This window comes from Pogona vitticeps, chromosome 1 (genome assembly GCF_051106095.1).
Source record: "Pogona vitticeps strain Pit_001003342236 chromosome 1, PviZW2.1, whole genome shotgun sequence".
NCBI classification, from domain to species: domain Eukaryota; kingdom Metazoa; phylum Chordata; class Lepidosauria; order Squamata; family Agamidae; genus Pogona; species Pogona vitticeps.
In genome coordinates this window covers 213,956,688-213,979,624 of record NC_135783.1, presented here as the reverse complement: position 1 = coordinate 213,979,624, position 22,937 = coordinate 213,956,688, and the positions used below count along the sequence as shown (strand labels likewise).

Genomic DNA, 22,937 nt, shown 5'->3' with positions numbered 1-22,937 from the left:
TAAACTACCTGAGCTATCCATCAAGCTCCAAATAGGATGCATATGTAGCCTTTTATCTTCAAGCCAAAATGCCTCAGAAATATATACTAAAATATGTAGATGTTTTGAAGTGATTGAGAACTGCAGATGAGGCATGATTATGGTCATGGTTGAGCCAGAAAGTAGTGATAGCAAAGTATTTTAATTTTAATGAATTGGTGAGAATAAAGCTGCTAATAATTTCTTTTTCTTCATTTGGTGCATCCTTTATCATGGAAGAGAGTTCGTAGATCAAAATGCATCTGTTTAATTATTGAACTAATTTAGAATTGATTCTAATGTCTTCTTTTCAGAAAATGTTGTTGGCCTGGACCATTACTTTTTGCTCCAAGAAAGGTTAGGAGACTGCACTCACAGAAATGGGTCTTTTTCATGAGCAGAACTCTTCTTCTGTGAACACAGCAAAAGGTTAGGTTCCAAACCAGTGCCTTTTCTATACGGGAAAATTGGACAGCCATCTGTCTGATCAGCTTTGATTTGGATTCCTGCATCGAGCAGGGAGTTCGACATGATGGCCTTATAGGCCCCTTCCATCTCAATTATTCTATTATTTTTTTCATCATAACCTTTATTGGCATAAAAACATACAGCAAATAGCAGTCCTCAGATAGGTGGGAGATATATACTCTGTATGAAACAGATCAAATATCCTCAATGCAAACAGAATATAGCAGTGCATAGTTTCAAGGTAACACATATTCTATTATTATTCTATTATACAGTGATTGATGCATTTAAAATACATGGCCCAAACTATATGTTACTTCGAATACACAACTTGCAATTTTATCAGTGTTTTTGTTTTCCTGCTCAGACATAATTGTGGGACACTTGTTAGAAATCAGGACTCCAGCATAGGTGATCAGGGAAGCCATCTTGACTAAAGAACCATTATGCAGTGCTGACCTACCTGAACATCAGGTCAGCTGTCCCCAAGAGCTGATTTTCACTTTCATAAAGACCTGATTTTAAATGTTATTCTTTTTGTTTCTTGTTTGAATACTGTGGCGTCCGCCCAGGTCATTAATATTAATATGCTATCTGCATGGAGCAATGAGAGTGCTGGAGAGGTGGGGTCATGTGATATGGGTCTCTGCAGTGGGAGGGGGAGATTAGATTGGAGATCCTGTATATTTCAGGATTGGTGGTTTTGGAGTTGGGTAGAGAGGAGTTAAAGAAATGGATTGTGCCTTCATTGCCTGTAATAATGAACAACTTCTATTTGGTTCTATTTAAAATGACACATTGCCTGGACCTCTGTTATTAATAATGCATAACGTTGATGTAATCAACTGGCGGCAGCAACACGACACGTAGCTTGCGCCCTTTGATTGGTGAAACAACCAAGGGACAGGTGGGAACGTGACAAGTACTCTGTTTAATTTCTTTCTTGGTTGTCATCAAGGTACAGATGCTGTGAAAGTTTCGTAATACAGACCCAGATGTGAACTCTGGAGGCTTATAAAAAGCCTACTTCAAAACCAAGCTGAGCTTTTTGCTGCCTCACTGAGGCCCTTATAACACCATAGCCAGAACTCAGCCTGACCTCAGCACCACTCAGCTTGAGTAGAACAAATACGGTTTTATTAAAACAATGGTGTTAAAAGAACATTGTGTATTCCTAGGCTTTATATTCATTCAGCACGGTCTTTCATTCTCCCCGCCATCTTCCTCCAACGTCTCTCTCCAGCTTCTGTCTCCAACTCCGGACTCCAAAACCACCCTCTCTCTGATCTCTCCACAAAAGACTGCTCCTAAAGTCTCACCCTCGCTTCTCTCTTCACGTTTCTTTCAGCCAATCAGAATCATTCTTACCAACATTCAGTGCTCCTCACTCATCCCCTCCCATCATAAACTTACCAAACCATATAAACAGCACATTTAAACATCACTTGGCCTGTTTTGTTGGGCAACCAAGCTCCCCTGTGTTCCAAATGCTTGTGGACTTAAATTTGTTTCAGCCCTGCACACCCTGGCTTCTGAAAAGCTTCTCAGAAACTAGTCTGTGCTCCTTGTGCTATAGCATATGGGTGAGATTTTCTGCCAGAGGTATGAAGAGTATCATAACTAAGCATGCTGAAAATAATGCATTTCTAAATCATGTTTGTCTGATTCATTATACTGCTAATTTTGCAATAGTATTTTTTTAATGAAACTTTGAGACTGAGGGCTCATCTTCACAGCTTGGCTGGAGTGAGTTGATGCAGGCTAAATACCAAGTTTCCCCAAAAATAAGACAGGGTCTTATATTAATTTTTGCTCCAAAAAACACATTAGGGCTTATTTTCAGGGGATGTTTTATTTTAGAGTCATGTCATGTTCTGGTTGATGCACAGTGTTGCACAATGGTGGAGGGCAGGGTTTCACTTAACTGGGGCTTGTTTTGGGGGTAGGGCTTATATTATGAGCTTCATGAAAAATCATATTAGGGCTTATTTTCAGGTTAGGTCTTATTTTTGGGGAAACAGGGTAGAGTCGCTTAAGGTCAGGTAGAGGTCCCATATGCCATGTGGTGTGATCATTGCATCCACATTGCGTAGTGACCCTATACTTTTTAGAGGTTTTTTTTTAATTGGGAGGAGATAGGAGGAGGCAGGGTGGGGATTTTCTCCCCTTTACAGCCTGGAAAGCCAACTTGCTTTGGATGGAGAAAAAACTATAAAGAAAAGAAAATTTCCTCTCCTTGTCCCTTCCTGTCATCTCCTGCTTCTGGGAGGAAGCCTTCCATTTCTTTTTTTCCCCTTTAATATGTACAGCACATCAGTGCTTCCTTAATTAGCTTTAAAATTTTGGTTCCTCCCTCTGCCCCACCAGCAGAAAGAAGAAATTCTTTATTTCCCAATTAAGGCATATCATGAAGTAGTTAAACTGTGTGTTTAAACTATTAATGATATAGGGAAGTTGAAACCAGCTGTTACATTAAAGCACGAAGCACATCTTGGTTAGATCTGTGTGACTGCACACATTAGAAATGAACCAGATGAAGCAATCTTATCCACACCAAAAAAGTAGAAGCCACTCACAAGGATCAGAAAGGAGCAGGTAGGAATGCTCTGAGGGAGGTCTGGATTGTTCCATCAAAGACTGGCTCCTCATCACCGGCTTTAGGAGTGAACCAGCCCATCTTCACTGCTCACCAGAAATGGGCTCACAGCGCACCAGACAATGGGCTAAATGCCTGTGCAGTCACCTCTGACACCCACTTATACATTACTGTCTAATACTTAAGAGACTGTAGATGTGTGTCTGTGGCTGAAATCCTGTTGCATAACTTATGCCTCCAGAAGAGTGATATTACTGTTAGGGAGGCAATTTCAAGTAATTGTAGTGGTCCAGGACTTCCCTCTTCCTATCTGCATTTTCCTCAGCTTATGAGAGAAATTAAAGAAAAAACATCCAATAAACTCAATCTTTCTACCATCATCCCCTTGCCCAATTTCATGTTTTTGTTGGCATCATTCAAATTGGTTATGCAACTGCAGGATTTTTTTTGTCTATCTAATTAGGCAGTCAGAAGGTCTACTGTACGATAAAAATGGGGGGCTTTTGCAAGATGATGAGGCACTTGGAAAAGTACATTTTTTCAGTTTTTTATTTGTGGAGAGACACATTTAATTACTAGTAGCAGATGGGAAACTGGAAAACTATCACTTTTCCTACTGAGGAGACGGGACAAATTATTCACTGGTATATAATTTTTAACCATTGACCTTAAACATTTTCTTTCAACAAATACAGAAACCTGCTTAGCAGAAGAACTGTAAATTTTGCACTGATAGAGCAATACTGTTTTAAAGATTTTTCTTTTTGGTTTCATTATATCATTAGGACAGTTTGGGGATGAGTATTTTATAAAAAGCCATTTATTTACTTTTGGCCTGTTTCTATACATAAGTTATCCACAATAAGATTGAAATTTTACAAGGTTCCCCTCTTTGAACTGCATTTTTGCTGAGATTTCAGCATGCAGGGCCTGTTTTTTTTTTCCAAAACCGAAACTTTAGTGCTTAATGTAGAAGTATAATCACTGCTGAGAATATTGAACTTTTGTGATAACATTAAATAAGTCTTAATCCTGTTATTTTCTAGTCTTTGCTATTCTCATAACACATAATGCTGCTGTGGCGATCCCCTCTGAAGCCCTTATTTCTCCAGGCCTTCACGAGGTTCTCGCTCTTCTTCTTTCTTCGCTGCCACCAGGTATTGCTGTTTCAATATCATTTAATCAAGGAGACATGTGTGCTTTTAAACTTAAGTTACTTATTAGATCGGGGAAGTTCATATAAGATTATTACTCAATAGGTAAATCACAGGTTGCTAATCGCTTGTATCTAAGTGAATTCTACTTTAACATTAAAACTCTATCAACTCTCTGTTCCATTCAGTGTTCTTACAGGCCTCTAACTCACTCTAAGTTCACTTTTAAGTTTCACACTGTCTCTCACTCACAGATTCTCTCTTCATGCTCCATACACCAACCTTTATATTCAGCCCCCTCCCCCTTGGCTCCACCTTCCATCGTCTCATTGGCTCCTTCTCCACTGTTCAGCTGTGACGGGCAGGTGAGGGTAGGGCTCTTCGCTACATACCTCCCCCCTTAAAAAGTTGTTTCATGGGGTAAAAGCTATAGTGCTTTACCCTCATGAACAACGAGGAGCTTCACAGTAGTAAAGCATCCACTACATAACATTGCAATCAAAACTTACCACCTTTGAACGTAAGTAATAATTAAGCAACTTATATGCATGCTATACATTGCTTTTGTAATTCCGTTGCTATTTCAATTACATTCCTCACCACTTTAGTTATCTACACAGGTATTCAATAAAATCACTAAAGATTTTTAATACTCACATACAATTTTTCAGAGAATGCACAACATATAACATTTAATATGGTACGATTAACCTTCCGTAGCTTTTGCCATTTTACTAAAGTCCTTTTATTTCTTATTCAATATTTGGCACACATTGCCAGGTTGTCTGCCACACCATTATGAGTCTCTTTCGTCTGCCCTTTAATCTTTCTCAGTCCAAGCGGTATGACATAAGAGTTCTCTCTCCACACCCCATTACCGTCCTCTTTGAAATTCCAAAACCGTCGAAAGTCCAAAACTGTAGTCGTGGAAGATTGGTAGTGCTCATAAAGGAAATGTCCTACCCTCCGGTGCGCCTTGAGATGTGGCGAAGTCCACCTCCCTCTGCACCTCCACGATACTCACGACTTGCAGACAGCACGGGTCCCTTGCCAACCTGCAGCTTCTCTCTCAGGAACGACCTAGGATGAAGGACCTTGCAGTCATCTGCCTGGCTTGGCGCGACCCCTGTCTTGAATCCGGACCTCTCTGCGATGGTGACGCCTCTCCTGCACTCGGAACCGTTCCGTACGTGGTCAGCCACCAACACAGTCTTCCATCTCTCTTTCCGCCATGATATTTTAGCTGCTCTACAGAGTTTCACTTCTCCCTCTGGAGCTGCTATTGTGATGCTCTTGGATAAACCCTTTAGGTAGTGCCTAGCAAGACCGAGCCTAACTCTCAATCCTTTTGCACTTTTCACTATTGGCAGGGTCAGGCTACGTCTCAACCTATTTAACTTTCGATAGGTCACCCCTCTGCCTTCCCAATATGGCCATGCATGTTTTCACAGGATCTTTTTCCTTCTCTTATATTGACCCAACTTTGCTTTCCGGCCCCAAAGTTTGGCTAGATACTGTAGGTTCGTTCTCTATAAGGTGTAACCACCTGTGGTGTCAAACCTGTGCACTACACCCTTGGCTATCCCTGGATGGCTATAGAAAACTTGCTTGTACTTTCTAAGTACGGCTATAGCTTCCTTTTATTGTTCTAGGGAAAGAGAGTGACTGATTTGGACCTCCTCTGGGATGTGTTTGGGTCCGCCCCTCATTTCCCCATAAGGTAACTCGAGGCTTTCACTGTCAGCTTCTTTCACTGCCAGCGAGACAATGTTCTCCTTCCTGCAGTAGGACTTGAACAGTTTTACCCGGTCCACTATCCTGCCTGTCTTTCCCTTCACCACTTCAATGTACTCTTCCTCGCTCACTTGTGAAGTTATTTGCATCATCTTATAAGGGAAATAGGTTCCTAAAAATTTGACAAGCTCAGAAGCACACCTTCTGCTACCCATCTGTCTCAGCAGAGCATGTACAATGTTCTGAGCCTCAATATTTCTCAGGGAAACTGCTTTGGGATAACGTGTTGAACATTCTATGATATTCAGAATGATTCTGTTTCCCCTCAGGGTAACTCTGGGCAATAGTCGCACTATGTCCAAACTACTGTGTTGGACTGAGTTTGAAATGGCAGGTAAAGGACATAGCTTGGTGTCAGTTTTATCACTGCAATCCCCTTGACTCTGACCTCCTTCACATCTCTGGCCAGATTCTTCCCAGTGCTTGTATTTGGGCTGGCTCAGTTCTGAGGGCTTGCCTGCAAAATGGCCGCCACTTGCCTGCTGGTTTTTGAAGTGACCCTTGGGCTCCTTTTTGCTGTCTTCCTAGGTTTTTCTCCCAACTTTTACCTCAGAAAAATTTTGGTTTCGAATGTGTGAAATAAAATCAGCGACTTCTCCCGCTTCTTGGACATTTGGGGGCTTTTCATCTCTCACTAGGTACCTCAGTTCTCCAGGGAGAAGTGAATAGAACGGCATCTTCAGAGGACTGGAGTAGGAACTCTGTCCAATACTTTGATGATCTCATAAGAAGAGAAGACTCCCTGGAAAAGACCCTGATGTTGGGAAAATGTGAAGGCAAAAGAAGGGGACGACAGATTCATAGGAGTTGAAGTCCAGGAACATAGAGATGGCTGTGTGTTCCCCATTCTTGAATCTAGGCATATATTCAGTTTTTGCCAGTTTTTAATCTAAACTTGGTTGTAATCTGAAGCTAGCGCAGAGTGTATTGCTCAAAATTTAGCCACAGTTCTGATTCATAAGACACTAAAAAGATCTGGAAGAATTCTTAAGCTAAAGAAGTTTCTATGAAGTTATCTGTGGCATTTCAAAATGCTGTGTTTTGTTCATCAAGACAATAGTCGCTCTCTTGCCTGTAATTGGGTCCTAGGTTTTGTTGTTTTGATAATCATTATCTCATAGAACCCATTGCCTTGATCCATTACATACTTTGACAGTTTATGCTATGCCCGCTCTGAACTGATAGTACTTTATGTTTATGCATGAAATGTTCTCTTCTTGGTTGCTGCTTGGAGAATAGTGAATCACCTCTTAAATAGAAAACAAAAACAAGCAAACCCCAAACAAAACCTAAAATCACATACAAAAACAGATTTTAGAAAACTAAAAGTTGGCTTTCATCCTCTTATCAGATTTGTTTTGGTTCCCCATCCTTCATTTTTGGTGGTCCTTGAATCCTGGGGGCTGAATATTGGTCCCTGGACCTGCTAAATTTGCCCACCCTAGTGTAGAAGAATATGTATTTTTCTATGTTAAAAAGTGTCAGGGCAGTGCTCTGTATGTTGACTCCAAAACAGAGGCTGGAATTGTTACTTTTGTGTTCTACAGCTTCCAGAGGCCATGCTGACCATTTGACATGGTTACCATGGTTAGTTTTAAACTTTGTAGTTGCCCTTCACTCATCTAACATCCTGACACTTGACAAAAGTCTTTTCTTTCTCTCTGGGGTCATTTTTATTACAGTACTATCTTGTAAGAAGTTAAAGATTTTCTCACAACTCCTTGAAAGAATCATAAAGGTAAAGGTTCCCTTTGACATTTAGTCCAGTCATGTCCGACTCTAGGGTGCAGTGCTCATCCCTGTTTCCAAGCCATAGAGTCAGCGATTGTCCGAAGATGGTTTCCATGGTCACGTGGCCAGCGCGACTAGACACGGAACGTCATTACCTTCCCATTGTGGTGGTACCTAAAGCCCAGTAAATATGTTATTTTTCTTCCTCACTTTAAGGAAAATCAGTGCTGCATATCTTAACTGATACAAGTAGTTGCAAAAGTATAATGTATAGAGGAGTCAAATTACTAGAAGTGTGTGTATATAGGAGGGAATCTGCCAAAATTAGTTGCATAGGGAGAGGGAGAGAATCTGCCAAAATTAGTTGCAGAGAGAGAGGCAGAGAAAGAGTTAGTTATAGGATCTGTAGAAATTGAAATTTGAAAAATGGAGTGTGATTTGGTTCTTTGAAAATTCCTGACAGTTCCGATTTTTGCATGGGAAAATAAAGCATTGGCTCCTTCAAACTATTAAGATATTTATTAAAGTTGGGTTCAGGGGTATCAACAATAACTTCTGTAGGATAGACATAATTCAATTCTTGCAACTGTCCTTCAACTTCTAACTGTTCTCCATAATGGGTATCATTTCTTAATATTGGGGAGCTGAACCAAAGCATTCCTTGTTGGTAGGATTCCTCAGTGGGGCGCTCCTGACCGCACATATTGTGCCACAACACGGGTGGCATGCCCAATCCCCCTCGAGAGGTGGTTTGTTGTGGGTAGGTTCGGGGCGCACCACCTTCTTCCAATGACCCTGTCCCCTCGGGAAGACAACCACCGTCCATTTTGAAGTTTTAGTAATCGATACGGCCTCTCCTTTAGGTAGCGGGTCAAGTAACAATCCTCCCACGTTAAGATTAGGAAAGTCCTTTAATAGTTCACTCACATTCTCTCGTCTCTTGTATTCTTTCTTATCCCTGTAGGAATCCAAAAAACCTGTTCCCCTCTTGGTCCTTTTATCTCCTCCTCCCACACACTGGTCTCTAACTCCTCCTTTTCCTTCCCTTCTTTCATTAGGCAGATTTCTGTTTATAAATCTTTCCTCCTTGATTCTCTCTTCTTTCAATTCTCTCTCCCCTTTTTTTCTTTATCACAACATTTTTGTTCTATAGAGGAGACGGCACACTCTTTTCCAACAACTCTCTTTCACATGGAGATTTGAGAGCATACAAATAGTGGAGATGTTTTTGGGTAAAAATTACAGCAAAATGTGGTTTCTATACACTTTGGCCATTGAATCCTACCTGGTGATCCATCAGTTTTGATTTCCTTTCCTCCCTCTGCTCCCTGTAATATATACTTCTGATGTCTGTTTCATTTTTAGGTTCCAGACATATGTATCTTACTTGACCAACATCCTCACCATGTGCTCATTTTTTTTACAGAACTTTTAAACTGCCTGCCAAATTTTGATGGGTAACTGCTGGGTAAATTATTTTAATCTCATAAAACACAGTGTGAACTATGGCTGGTGAGTGGCAGATAAATAAAATAATTGTATGCTTACATGTTCTCACTCCTTTGCTGGTTTAGAGAGGAGATGCTTGGTGTGATGATACAAGGACCCACAATATGTTGTACTATATAGTTAGTAACAAAAGAGTAGAACATGATGTGGGACTACCACTTAGGGCAACATCAAGAGCATTTGGGGCAGCTGAATCAAGCCTTCCATGGTACATATTGAGGGGCATAAGGTACACTGACATAGGTGTGACTTCTTCTCTGCACTGACAGAGAACTGTGTTGATATTACAGTCTCCTTTTCTTAGGTTTGCCTTGGTTCCGACAACTCCGCTCCTACTAAGGGACTTCAGAGTAACATCGTCCTCTGTGTGACATAGGACTATACTTTGCTGGAGTTCTAGCTATCCATTTTTTGAAAGTGGGTAATTTTTTCTTTCCACATTATAGTTCTGGGGTTTTCTGCTGTCCCTACAAGATTCACAGATATTTGGAAGAAACATTTCTTTGATTTTTATCTGGGAGAGGTAGGATAGTAGCCAGAGAGTAGATGCACTGCTCAGAGTCTTTTGCTGTTAGCTGCTATCGCTGTCCATATGTCATTGGGAGCAATGCCTGCTATGTAGTAGGCACTGTCAATAGAGGTGGGCTACAGGCATCCAGTAATGATTCTACTGCTTTCACCAAATGCTTCTACATCCATTTGTTTTATATAGGCTGAACTGTATCACACTGGACTGGTGTATTCACCTGCAGAGTAGCATAAGGTCAAGTCTGGAATTCTTAGTGTTTGTGGTTGCGTGCTCTGGTTCCTGATAGCTTTCAGAGAATATTGGTTCTTGTGGAGACCTTTTGCTTTGTATTTTGGCGGTGTTTCTCATATGTCCGTATATAGTCCAAAGTAACACCAAGGTATATGAGGACAAAATAAAGCTTTAGCTGGATGCTCTACCAGATTACCTGAAATTTTTGAGATGCCTGCTTGTTTTTCTATGCTGCCTTTCTCACAATAAGGAACTCTAGAGGACACACAGTTATTAAAATGCAAGTAAAGCTGAAAGCACAATCAATTATTCAATCAACAATTATCTGTCACTAGAAGGACGGGAGGGGGGAACCTCGCCTTCTGAGGGAGGGCATTCCACAACCCGGGAGGAGCCTCAGAGAAGGTTCTCTCTTGCGTTCCCGCCTAATATGCCTGAGAGGGCAATGGGACTGAGAGAAGGGCCTCCTCTGAAGATCTTAGAAGTTCAGAAGACTCATATGGGGAGATAAGTTCCTCAGATAGTCTGAACACAAGCCATATAAAGCTTTGTAGATCATGAATTGCTGAATTGGGCCCAGAAATGTCTCAGTGACCAGTGTTACCTCTAACCAGTCCCAGTCAGCAGCCTGACTTGCAGCAGTTTGAACCACCTGAAGTTTTTAAACTGCCTTCAAAGACTGCCCCATGCAGAGTGCATTACAGTGATCCAAATGGGATGGTCATTATAGCCAAATCAGACATCTCAAGGAATGGGTGTAACTGGGGCGCCGGTTTTCACTGTGCAAATGCACTCCTAGCTGATGCTGAGAGCTGAACATTGAGGCTCAGGGATAAGACCAGAAGTACAGCGAAGCGGTGAGCTTGAGTTTTCATGAGAAAACAGGACAGTAGTTCTGGGAAAAACTGAAGGGAACAGGAAAAGAAGAAGACCAAACATAAGATGAATTGGTTCAATAAAGGAACCATGGCCTTGGGTTTGCAACACCTGGGAAGCGCTATTAATGGTAGAACCTTTTCGTTCGTCGTTTAGTCGTTCATTCGTGTCCAACTCTTCATGACCCCATGGACTAGAGCACGCCAGGCCCTCCTATCTTCCACTGCCTCCCAGAGTTGTGTCAAATTCATATTGGTTGCTTCGATGACACTGTCCAACCATCTCATCCTCTGTCATCCCCTTCTCCTCTTGTCTTCACACTTTCCTAACACCAAGGTCTTTTCCAAGGATTCTTCTCTTCTCATGAGATGGCCAAAATATTGGAGCTTCTGCTTCAGGATCTATCCTTCCAGCGAGCACTCAGGGTTGATTTCCTTTAGAATTGATAGGTTTGTTCTCCTTGCAGTCCAGGGGACTCTCAAGAGTCTCCTCCAGCACCACAGTTCAAAAGCATCAATTCTTTGGCAGTCAGCTTTCTTTATGGTCCAGCTCTCACTTCCATACATCACTACAGGGAAAACCATAGCTTTGACTATGCGGACTTTTGTTGGTAAAGTGATGTCTCTGCTTTTTAAGATGCTGTCAAGGTTTGTCATCACTTTCCTCCCAAAAAGAAGGCGTCTTTTAATTTCGGGGCTGCTGTCTCCATCTGCAGTGATCATGGAGCCCAAGAAAGTAAAATCTGTCACTTCCTCCAGAACCTTTTAGAGGGTATTAATTTGTAGGTCACCCTAAGCTGGAAGTGACTTGATGGCACATAATGACGTACAGTAATTCAGCTGAGAACTCTGATTAGTATCAGTTCTTTGTCATCTGACCCACTTAAATATTTTAATGTGATGTTCTTTATGGTCTCCTAAAAAGGTACTTGTTCTAATTTTGTAGGATTTAACTTGTTAAGTGTAATTATGAAATTTCATAAAATAAAATTTCATAATAAAAGCAGATTTGTAAACTTTTACAGGATAAGAATATGTTGGACTTGTATTTGAAGGGAAAGACAAGGGAAGAAGAAAACTGCAGAAATTCTGTTTAAGGAGAAATAAAAGTGATGTTAGTGAAGTTGTGCATAAGTGTGCAGGGTTTCCCCCCCCCCTCTTTTTAGTGTGCTTTGAATATGTTTGCCCAGTGATTGCAGTTTGCAAGATAAAGGCTCACGGGTTAGAAAGCACGTAGAACAGTCTGTGGTTATTCATCCTTCCCCAGAGCCAAGTGAAAAGCGCCCATGTTCCCTAGAGAAAAAGAAAACTCTGAAAATGTCAAGCATGCATTTAGTAATAACTTCTGTGCTATAGTATATTCATTTGAAGTACAGCCAGAAAAGTTACTGTAAAATGCCTGAATATAATGACATACTGCAGCATCCATACTAGAGCAGGGGGGAAATGATGTTCTGGGGCACAGAGCATCATCCTGCCATTGTTCATTTTCAAATGGTTTCAGTGTGTTCTTATATACATATATTCTTCTTAAAAATAACCCTTCTAAGCTCTGATGTGACTGGACAACAGTCATCACCCTGATGCTTATTAAACAGCGGGAGTATTGCCTGGAATCTGGAGGGGAATTAAAAAGTGATCTGGGTTGGTTGCATTTTAAGTTTCATGAATATCCTTCCTTTGCTGAAGGAAAGCTTCAGCAAAAGATACCCAGCTGAAACTGAGTCTGTAAGCAGAAAAGTAGAGAATCTAATGGAGAAGTGTCACCATTTGAAGAAAAGTAGGAAGCCTACTGAAGGAATGGAAAGGAGCATCTCGCCTCTTCTGCTGTATTATTGCCCTTGTGCTCTGACTACTACTACTATGCTAGACTGTCACAGATGTGGACAGCCTCATTACTGTATTTCTTCATGGACTTGCCTGAGCAGGGATTGTCTGTCAATGATCCTGCTGCTCTAGTAGATGCCATCTCTCTTTCTCTCTCTCTATCTTTTTTAAAGTCTCACAGCGGTGCTCTCCTGTGTTTCTCTTCCACTACACTACTGTATGCCATCTTTAATTTCTGATAGTCATTTCACTGAATTCATTCATGGCTCATTTAGATCATTAGTAGAGAAATTGTTTCATTTTCCTATTGTTATATTTATTTTTGCAATGTACAAGCAGACAAAAGATGGTGCTTTGGAATTTTTATATCCACCTACGTGAATCTCTTTAATAGGCTGCAAATGTAAATGGAACTGGATCATTTAAAATCAGAATTTACTGCTTAAAAATACACTAATCTCTGTAAACACCCAGTGCAATTGTGCCTCAACAAATATGCACTTTTGGAAAAGGTATGAGTTCATGTACATTAATGAATATATTTGAAAAGCTGAGGACAACAGCAATCATTTCCTACAATTTCAACTCCTTGGATTTGGCTTTTTTAATTACTTCTGTTTGCTACACCTCAGTCAAACAAATAATTCTGTAATAATGCATTATGTTGTATTGATTACTTTCCTGTATGGGTAGCCCCACCTGATATTATTTTTTAGTATTACTTAGACTTTTCTGTACGTTGCTTGCTGGTTTGTATAGTTTTGTTCACAATGCTGTTTTAGCTCAACATTATTGGTATAGTTAGAGGAAGTGGCTGCATCTTGAAGACAGGTGACTCACCAGTTGCTGCTGGACGTCTCCTCCCATAACATTAACCAGCATAACCAGTAGTGGGGGGTTCTAGCAACATCTGGAGGGCCATGTGTTCCCCATCCCTCTTTTAACAGAAACACCATTTTAGTACAAGTTGAATGGCATCTACTATAGTAGTGTGTGTTATAGATAAAAACAGGTTTCAGGTGTACAAATGTTATTAATTCTTTACAGATAAAGATTGGTGGAATCCAGCAGAAGTGATTTCATTAGTAGACATGGGAGAATTATACTTTTCTATTCTGCAGTTCCCCCCATATTATCAAATGTGCTCTGAAGGGTTTTGAGTGGCATAGAGCATAGGAAATACACTGTATTCAAGGCAAAAGTCTGTCTCCCTTAATTTCTTTTGGGAAGTGGGATTGTTCCATGTTTGTATTAGGATTTTCATTGTGGATTAATATCATTCAAAACAATCTTCAAGTATGCAGATCTATAAAGTCAAATGTTGTTGTTCTTGAACGAGAGATCTCCAAAATGTCCTGTCCTCAACACTCCTGCCCAGCTCTTGTAAGCTAAAACCTGTGGCTTCTTTTGGAATGTCAGTCCATCTCATATTTGGTCTTCCTCTTTTCCTTCCTGCCTTCCACCTTTCCCAGCATTTTTGTCTTTTCCAGAAAGTCCTGCCTTTTCATGATATGCCCAAAGTAGGACAGCCTCAGCTTCATCATTTTTGCCTCCAGAGATAGTTCAGGCTCGGTTTGTTCCAGGAGCCACTTGTTAATCTTTCTGGCAGTCCAGGGTATCTGTCCTTCTGGCAGTCTAGACGTTAGGCACACTGAATACACAGTGTTTGCCCACTATACCTTATTTAGAAAGGAAGACAAATATTTCTGTGGAAAAGAAAAGCACAGAAGCCTTCTCTCTTGTCTAGCAATGAAAGATTCCCTTGGCACTGATCTTTTGCTGGAGGCAGTTTTGGCCATCCAAATTCTGACATGTTTCCTCTCTCAGCATTTGAGGCACTGGGCAGTTTTTTGACAGTTCCGGGTGCCCTGAGTTCTGTAGGTGCTGTTTTGCCTTTGGAGGGATTTCATCTTATCATGCTTTTATTTTGTTGTTGTTGTTGTTGTTGTTGTTGTTGTTGTTGTTGTTGTTGTTTGGTTGTTTGGTTGGTTGGTTGGTTGGTTGGTTGGTTGGTTGGTTGGTTGGTTGGTTGGTTGGTTGGTTGGTTGGTTGGTTGGTTGGTTTTTTGTAATTCAGTGGTTTCCTTTCACACATTGGCTTCTCAGCCAAGATGTATATAAACCATGTTCATAATTCTGACATATTAATATGCTAGTGTAAAATATGTGTGCAATATGACTATCAGTGCTTTGAATATCTTGCTGTATGGAAATGGAATCTGCATTAAAATGTTGTAACATAGAGTGTTTATGTTCAAGGTTTTAGGTAGACAGCAGTGCCCAATTCAAGAATGCCCTGTTCATTCCCCTTTCTTACCCTTTTTCAGAATTCCTATCTTTCAGCATTCTGTTCCCATTGAGCATATCCAGTTCTAACTGGCTTGGCCTCCAGGTCTAATTGGAGCTGAGCCTACCCAACTCGGAAACCAATATATGAAAGGAAATCACTGAACAGCAAAAACCACATAAAAGCATGGCAAGATGAAATCCCCCCCAAAGGCAAGACAGCAGCTACAGAACTGAGAGGATTTCACTGGCAGCTGTAACTAACCAAATACCGCCTCAGATGCTGAGACCAAGCAGGTCAGAACTCTGCTGACCAAAACAGCTTCCAGCAAAAGGTCACTGCTGGGGGAAAATTTCTGATTGCTGGACAAGAATGTCCTTCCCCACATAGTTGCGAGTTCCCATTCCCACTCCCATTTTCTTTTTTTCTATATTTCTGTAAATCTCAGGCTTCCTTAAAATTTGAAGATATTTTTCTGTTATGAGTGGATTGTGGTTTTTTGGTTACATAATCAATCCTCAGAGAATGAGCCTATTATATCTATAGAATGATCAGTAGATACATCTGTTGTGTGGCAGTTTGGTTTTGTGAAACTGGGAACAATTGACTTGCCACATGCCATACATCTGTCAGCAGATGTAAGCCCATTCTAGACAAACTTTTAGATGATAATGTAAACTAGTTTGATTCTCACACATCTATACCACAAGCAAAATTGATCTCATTTGATATACTTTTCTGATAACATTCTGAAATCATTTCATTCAAATTACAGTGGTGCCTCGCAAGACGATTGCCTCGCGAGACGATTAATCCTCAAGACAATTGTTTTTTGTGATCGCTGTTGCACTTCGCAAGATGATGTTTTCTATGGTTGATTTTTGCAAGATGATGATTTTTCCCCATTGGAACACATTAAATAGATTTCAATGCATTCCAATGGGGAACCGCATTTCGCAAAATGATGTTTTCTATGGATGATTTTTGCAAGACGACAATTTTTCCATTGGAACACATTAAATAGATTGCAGTTCATTCCAATTGGGAACCGCTTTTCGCAAGACAGTGTTCTTCACGGGACGAATTAACATCGTCTTGTGAGGCACCACTGTACATGGAAAAACCTTAGAGGGTTTGTTTTTAAAAAATCAAGTGTTGAGTGAATTTACTTATTTGTTTGCTTGTTTACTTATTTATTTACTTACTTACACAGACAGACAGACAGACACACACACACACACCCCGCCCCATTAGTGTGATGCATCATTCTGGGTGGTTCACAACAAGCAAAATAATTGATGGATAACATCTTTCTCCATCCTTGAGAGAGTTCCAGTTTATTTAGAGTTGGCACTAGGGATACAGTTTAATTTTTTTCAGATTTTGTGTTTCCTGAAGAAATTCCAGTGTCTCACATGGAAAAGTCTAACCTACTAAAAATCAGAGTGTGCAAATTCTGGTGGTCGGCATCATGGTTCACAGTCAAACAAAAAAGCATGATTTTTTTTAAAAAATAAATCATAGTATGTTCATTGGCTGGAAGCAAAATATATGGCAGGGACAAAGCCTATCCCAACAATGGCCAAATGCTGTAAATTTGTTGGGATAGATTTTGTTACTCCCATTTCTGTCAACTAAAATCACCACCACTTAGTGGGGTCTGGTGATTCCAATGCCAGAGTGTCAGTGGATCCACCCTGGGTTTGAATCTGAATAGTAATCAAACTATTCAAGGTACTGTGCCTATTTTGAAGATATAGTTCAGCACCTTGAATAGCTCCTGTAAATGTTTCTGATTGAAACCTACAGCAGATTTACTGTCCCTCCCATGGCATCAGTCACCGTCTTCCTCTGACACCAACTTTACATGGCAAGTAGCTGAAACTCAAGGTTGTTCTTTAGAATTCTTTTGTTAACAATATTTCTAGATGCTTACGTTGTAGGTCTGTTTCTGTTGTGGATGTGTGGATGAAAACATCTAACCTGTTGGAGGAGGTTTTAAAACATTAAAAAAATGGGAATATGACAGATTTGTCCATCCCCACACTGGGATAGTTGTAACAATATCTTGAGTTGGAGGCAGCATGCAAAGTATAAATGAGAGAATCTCTGGTATAGATTCTGTGTTTATGCCAGCTTTTTAAGCTATTGAGACTAGCTGTTAGCTGATTGTGATGTATCTCAGCCTTACAATTTATCAGGACTTGGAGCCAATATTGGATTCAAATAAACAACAACTAACCCAGTGAATTTCTGAGTTATACACCATATATTCATGGTGTCATAGAAATAAATCAGCAAATTATATTAATGAAATTGCTGTTGGTGGTGTTATTGATCATTTTATTATATACATGTGTTTAATTTCACACAGTGCATAAAACTAGTAGGGAAAAAAGTAAATTTTAAATGAGATGAGGAGCTGGCCCTGGGAAGAAAGCTTTTACACACTCAGCAGGGCAAGTGGGATCATGCATACTAGTCCAGTTGCAATCCGTATTGGTGTCAGGGGTGGTGTTCGTGCAGAGGGCTTCTCTATGTGGTTAGGAATGTTGGAGCAATCAGGGTTCTTAGACAAGTGGAGGACCTTTATAAACCAGCACTTAATGCTGAATGTGTGTGTTATTTGGGTCAGGACTGAGAGCAGAATTCTCCTTTCCTGCTCCAATTTCATTGTATGCAAAGTCCAGGTAAGCATATGAGTATACCCTTTATATCTCAACCTAATGTGCATCAAACAATTGTTGCAAATGAGATAAATGTATGCATATATAATTCTTTTCGCCTTGAAGAGTAAGGGTAGGAAACAAATGTGGTAAATAAGTGACTAAAGCAGAACATTGCCACAAAATGCTGGAAATAGAAACTGTTTCCCAAACCCTCATTTTTAAATAACCTATATTGATCAGTAGATTAGTGGAATATTGACCTGAAGATTAGAATTTATGATAAAAATAAATATATCCCATCACTTCTGAGCTCTAGACACCAAAAATGTAATAAAACTTATGTTTGTGATAATGGAGAATGGATAAAGATGCTGTATTTTCTCAACATCTTCTGCTACAGCTGTTATGTCAAGAAGCCAAGAAGGACCTGGAGAGATGGGAAAGGCAGTCCTAATTCCCAAGGATGATCAAGATAAAATGAAGGAATTGTTCAAAATCAACCAGTTTAACCTTATGGCAAGTGATATGATTGCACTGAACAGAAGTTTGCCTGATGTAAGACTAGAGGGGTGAGTTTATGCATTTGCCTTAGCTTTCATATGTGTCCCATTGATATCCGTAATACTTGTAGAAAGCAGTTGTATTTGCATACCTTGTGCTGCTTTACACACCTGCATGCCTTGTCTCAGTTACCTTATTCTTCATTCAGCTAAACTGTAAAACACTTAATGAGGAAAAAAAAGAACATTTCTTAGTTTTCACAAGTGACCGAGAAATGATGGGAAAGTTACATCTAGTGCAAATTCTACCTTACTGTTGGTGTTTTCTGATCAGGATAGGAAATTTCATACAAAGACTGGATTTAAAAGTAACAACTTGGCAATCTGTATAAAAACGTCACATTTTCTTCTGGGCCTAGACATTACAATTCTTGATACACTTGGTGAAATTCCTATAGAGTATGAGTTTCAGTCACAATCCTAATACACGTACAAATCCATTTTGCCCATAATAGGTCTTTCTTCTGAGGAAACACACACCAATGGTGAAATCTATTGTAAATGTTTTATATTGTATGAAAGCAGAGTGACTTCCTTGCTCAGGATGCATCATGGTAGGAAAAACTTGGCTTGGACTAGGTGAAGGGAGGAGAAGTGAAGACAAAAAACAATCTGGAGTTTCTGAGTAAGGACTGCAGGAGAGATGTGGTCGAAGGGAGCTTTGATAGATAGAGTGGAGGTGGCAGTATGCATGCTTGTTTGGAACAAGGTTGGGTACACAGTGGAGACCTGCAGACCTTGCTTGTTGTTTATCTGTTCCAGAATGCAAACTGCCTTTCCTCCTTTCTTTGCTTTTATCAGTTGATAAAAACAAGTTTAGTGAAACCACTTAGGGGTATACTCACTTTTGTTGCCATCAGTTTAGATGTTAATGGCTGTGTGTTGCATTATTTTGAGGGGACGACACATATACACTGTTATACAAGCTGTATACTCACTGCTTTACATTGTAGGCAAGTATCATTTCTTCAGTGTTGTCACATGAAAAGGTATAGTAAAATATTTATGAAATGTGAGGGGGTGTATTCACTTCTGTGATATAATGTATATATCTGCGGGCCACCTTGGTTGTCTGGAAGGCATAAGCGTTATATGACAGAACAAATTACCTTGAAGTTGATGAAGCAATACCTCAGATTGCCAAACTATGTAATTTATTCTCTGAAAGCATGATTTGTTGTTATAATTCTGTGACTTGTGTGATATACTGTAGGTCAGGGCAAATCCAGATGTTTTTGTGGATGCAATTTATCTCTTTTCATACCCCTTCAGCTGATTCCTACTTTGTCATTGGATAGGCTGGTGTTCTCTTGTTATTTATTTCTCCTTGCTTTTTAGATTTTTCAACTTCATTTGATAACAGAATACTTAATTTCAGAGGAGAAGAATAAAGAAGTTTTTAAACTCTCTGTACATCCCCTGCTGCTTGCAGGCTGGTACAGGATGTAGGCGGCAACATACGGGAAGTTGCCAAGCTTCTGTTGATATTATATCCCTGTCAGTCATCCATGGATGACGTTCCTGACTCCAGATGCCACTAGGCTTGCAATAAAAATGAGAGTGGCTCTTCATGACAGGCTGTGGGGGGAGGGGGGTACCCAAGGAAATGTCCCACTTGGCAACTTTTCCTAAAGCAGATATGGCCTGGAATTCAGCCCACCGCAACCCACAGAATACTGATAATGACATAACTTTGACACCAGGCTAGATACGCTGCTTATTATCTAAATTGACTGTTCTTCAGCTTTAGTGTTTTTTTTAAAAAAAACATGTAATACATTGTATTTTCGTTGGACTTCTGTACTCAGAAAAAAAAATCACAAATTAAATATTCTTTGGTTTAAGTAGAGAGGAACATTTGTATGCCCAGCCTTTGTATAGGTGTGAAGTCTTTGCAACATGCAAAATGAGATTTCAGAACCTTACAGAACCATTCTGTGTCGGTCCCACACACTGTTGAGTCAGTTCAATAGTGAGTGTGTCAACTGCTTCTACTTAAATGTACCTCTGTGGGCAATGTGGTTTTCTCCCAGGTAAGTGAGTCTAAGATTGTAGCCTTATTTGCATGTTCTATGAAGGCTCTGGGGGAGATGTTACAGACATAAAGAAGAATATGTTACCAGACTTTCTCTTATCCCTCAGAGAAGTAATTGTCCTTCCCACAAGATTGTTGATATTTGTAAACTGAGGAGAAAATTATTTAGATTAGATTAGTAATCTTTAGAAATTTCTCTATCAAATTCTTTCCTTGAGTTTGGAATTTTGAATTTAGAAAGCTTTGGAATCCATTGTTCTTGGGATGGAGGATAAAGAATGTGCACGCCTTCAGGAAGGCAGCATTTTAAAATACACGTAAAGCAGTAACAAACATTAAGTAAGAAGGGGTATTATAGGGGGACATGGGGGAGACAGGCACACCATGCATTTTAGCTACATTTTGCAGTTCACCTTGTCTTGTTGGAATAGGACTTGAGCAGAATGAGTACAACTGGAGAGATCTATTGATCTCTAAGCTGGCTGAACCCCATCCATCTCTCCGATTTACATCGCTGTGATCAGCTCTGTATGGTGTTAATTCATCACAGCAGACACTCTGTTTCAGTGTATTGGCATATATTCCCTACTTCTGTTTGTTGGTGGCTGAATTCTGAAATGAAGAAAGCCACAGTCAATATAAAGATTCTGAATTTCATGTTACCTTGCCTGCATTTGCAATACAGGACTGCTGTTTACCTCAGTCCATTGCTCAAATTGTAGGTGACTTCATGTGGTGCATTTAGACTTGGTCCTTGTCACCTGCAATATCTAGGAAAGCCTTCAGCTCATTCAGTCTCCACCCCGGGGGGCATTAGGTGCCTGCTTTCATGCTGAAAATAGTCAGTTTCAGCAAATGAAGAATTAGCATCACAGCATGATGACAGATGAAGTAATCTGAGTTCATTTCTCTGTGTGTACACCAAAGACACTTGAGCTTATACAGGGGTGACTTGACCAGCTGGGGAAAGATCAGACCTATCTAAGAATGTTTTGACAGTGGAAGACAGCCTCTCTCTGGAGGACAGAAAAGCACCTGGATTTTAGACAGTGATATGTTGTTCCATATGTTACTTTTGTTTACCTTTTTGTGCCTCAGGTCTGGTCTCTGTACCAGTAAAGAAGCACACATCTTACCTTAGAAAGACTTCACATTTCTGAAATTGTTTTGACTATGTTGTGTCTGAGAAAGTTAGGTTGCAACTCTGTGCATGCTTAATTTGGGCACTGAACTCAGTGGGGCTCATTTTTCAGTAGAAGTTCTGCATTGTTAGTGTATCACATTTTTCAGAGCTTGGAAATTGGTGATTAAAAAGAGCAGGTTACTTAATTCTTTTAGTTTATCTTTGCCTGCTTAAAAAGAAACCTCAAGAATTTTTCTCCTCACTGCTATAGAGGGTTTTTTGGTCAATTTTTGTTTTAGCAATTTTTTTGTGAAAAATTTTAATATATTTACAGGAATTTGCACGTTTCTATAAATTTGCAAAAATTAAAGTGACACTAACTGCTGCTCTTTTGCATGGACTATTCAAAATGTGGACACATTGGAGGCATTGTGTCTTGCTGAGCAGTTAGTCTGTCCTTTCACTCCCTTTGTATGTCTACTTAGTTTTACAAAAGGAAAAGAGACTAGAGATATTTTCTGGACAAAAAAATTGTACATGTTTCTGTCCTGGAGACAAGATACCTCATACAGCCTTTTGACTCGTTGATGAGTTATCGTGAGACTGAAAATACATTACATTAGAATTGTAACTTAACCAAAACCCCTTCCTTTTGTAATCCTATTAACTGATGATAATTGCTCTTCAAAAGAAACTTCTCAAGCTCTTAACTGGAATAGGTAAATTATTCAGTAATGAAGGCCATATTTCACACTTTGGAGATCTGTGCCAAATTTGCATATTTCCATTCTGTTTAAACTATATTTGAATTTATTCTAAACTGGATGACATCCAACTATAGGTAGTGTATGCATTCATATGTATGATGGTATTCTCAATCAGTCTTGTCTCAACTGTTGAGAAATCTTGATAATGGTTGGTTGTGTTTCTATATTATACTTTTAAATACAAAAATCATACACTAGAGAACACTTTTTTTTCAGTGTTCATGTCTCAGTGTTTCACTGGAAACAGTAGTATTGTAGTCAAGGAAACCAATAAGGCAGAGAGAAGTCACGATTTAACATTACGTGTATTAACATGAAGAAGACAGAGGAAGGCAGTAGAGCATGGAGAAACAACCTGTTTTTAATGCTGGTTAAGCTGCCTAGGGCAGACGAGGCAAAACCAAAGGAAATATAATGTTTCTGCCCAATATGCTGGCACAGACTAACTTGGTGACTTCTTCTAAAACTAGGGCAGGAAGTACAGTGTGATCTGTAATGATGCCATGAGTAACTCGTTGTCTTGAATTTGTCCATTGCAGATGGGTAAACATTTCATTTGAAAATCCACTTTTCTCTTACTCTTTCTGACTTAAAAGCAAAACAAGTTTCCCTGTAGTCTTGGAGGAAGTTACTAGAGATCCTCCTTGGCAGCAAAGTCCACCTTGTGAGCTGATTGTAATTCTGTTTTCTGACTTAATGGTGCAAAGGTGTTCAACCATGAAATTGCTTCCTTCATGTAGTGCAGTTCATTTTTGCATGGACATT

The 22,937-nt window shown here is 39.9% G+C and overlaps 1 protein-coding gene across 3 annotated transcripts in view; it reads left to right on the top strand.

Annotated features, from left to right (window-relative positions):
* Positions 1–22,937, top strand: part of GALNT13 (polypeptide N-acetylgalactosaminyltransferase 13) — a 249,949-nt gene that overhangs the window by 95,906 nt on the left and 131,106 nt on the right. For all 3 annotated transcript variants that reach the window (XM_020797089.3, XM_020797088.3, XM_020797087.3), the window contains exon 3: positions 18,088–18,256. In XM_020797089.3, coding sequence (XP_020652748.1) covers positions 18,088–18,256 — 169 coding nt within the window. The remainder of the gene's footprint in view (positions 1–18,087; positions 18,257–22,937) is intronic.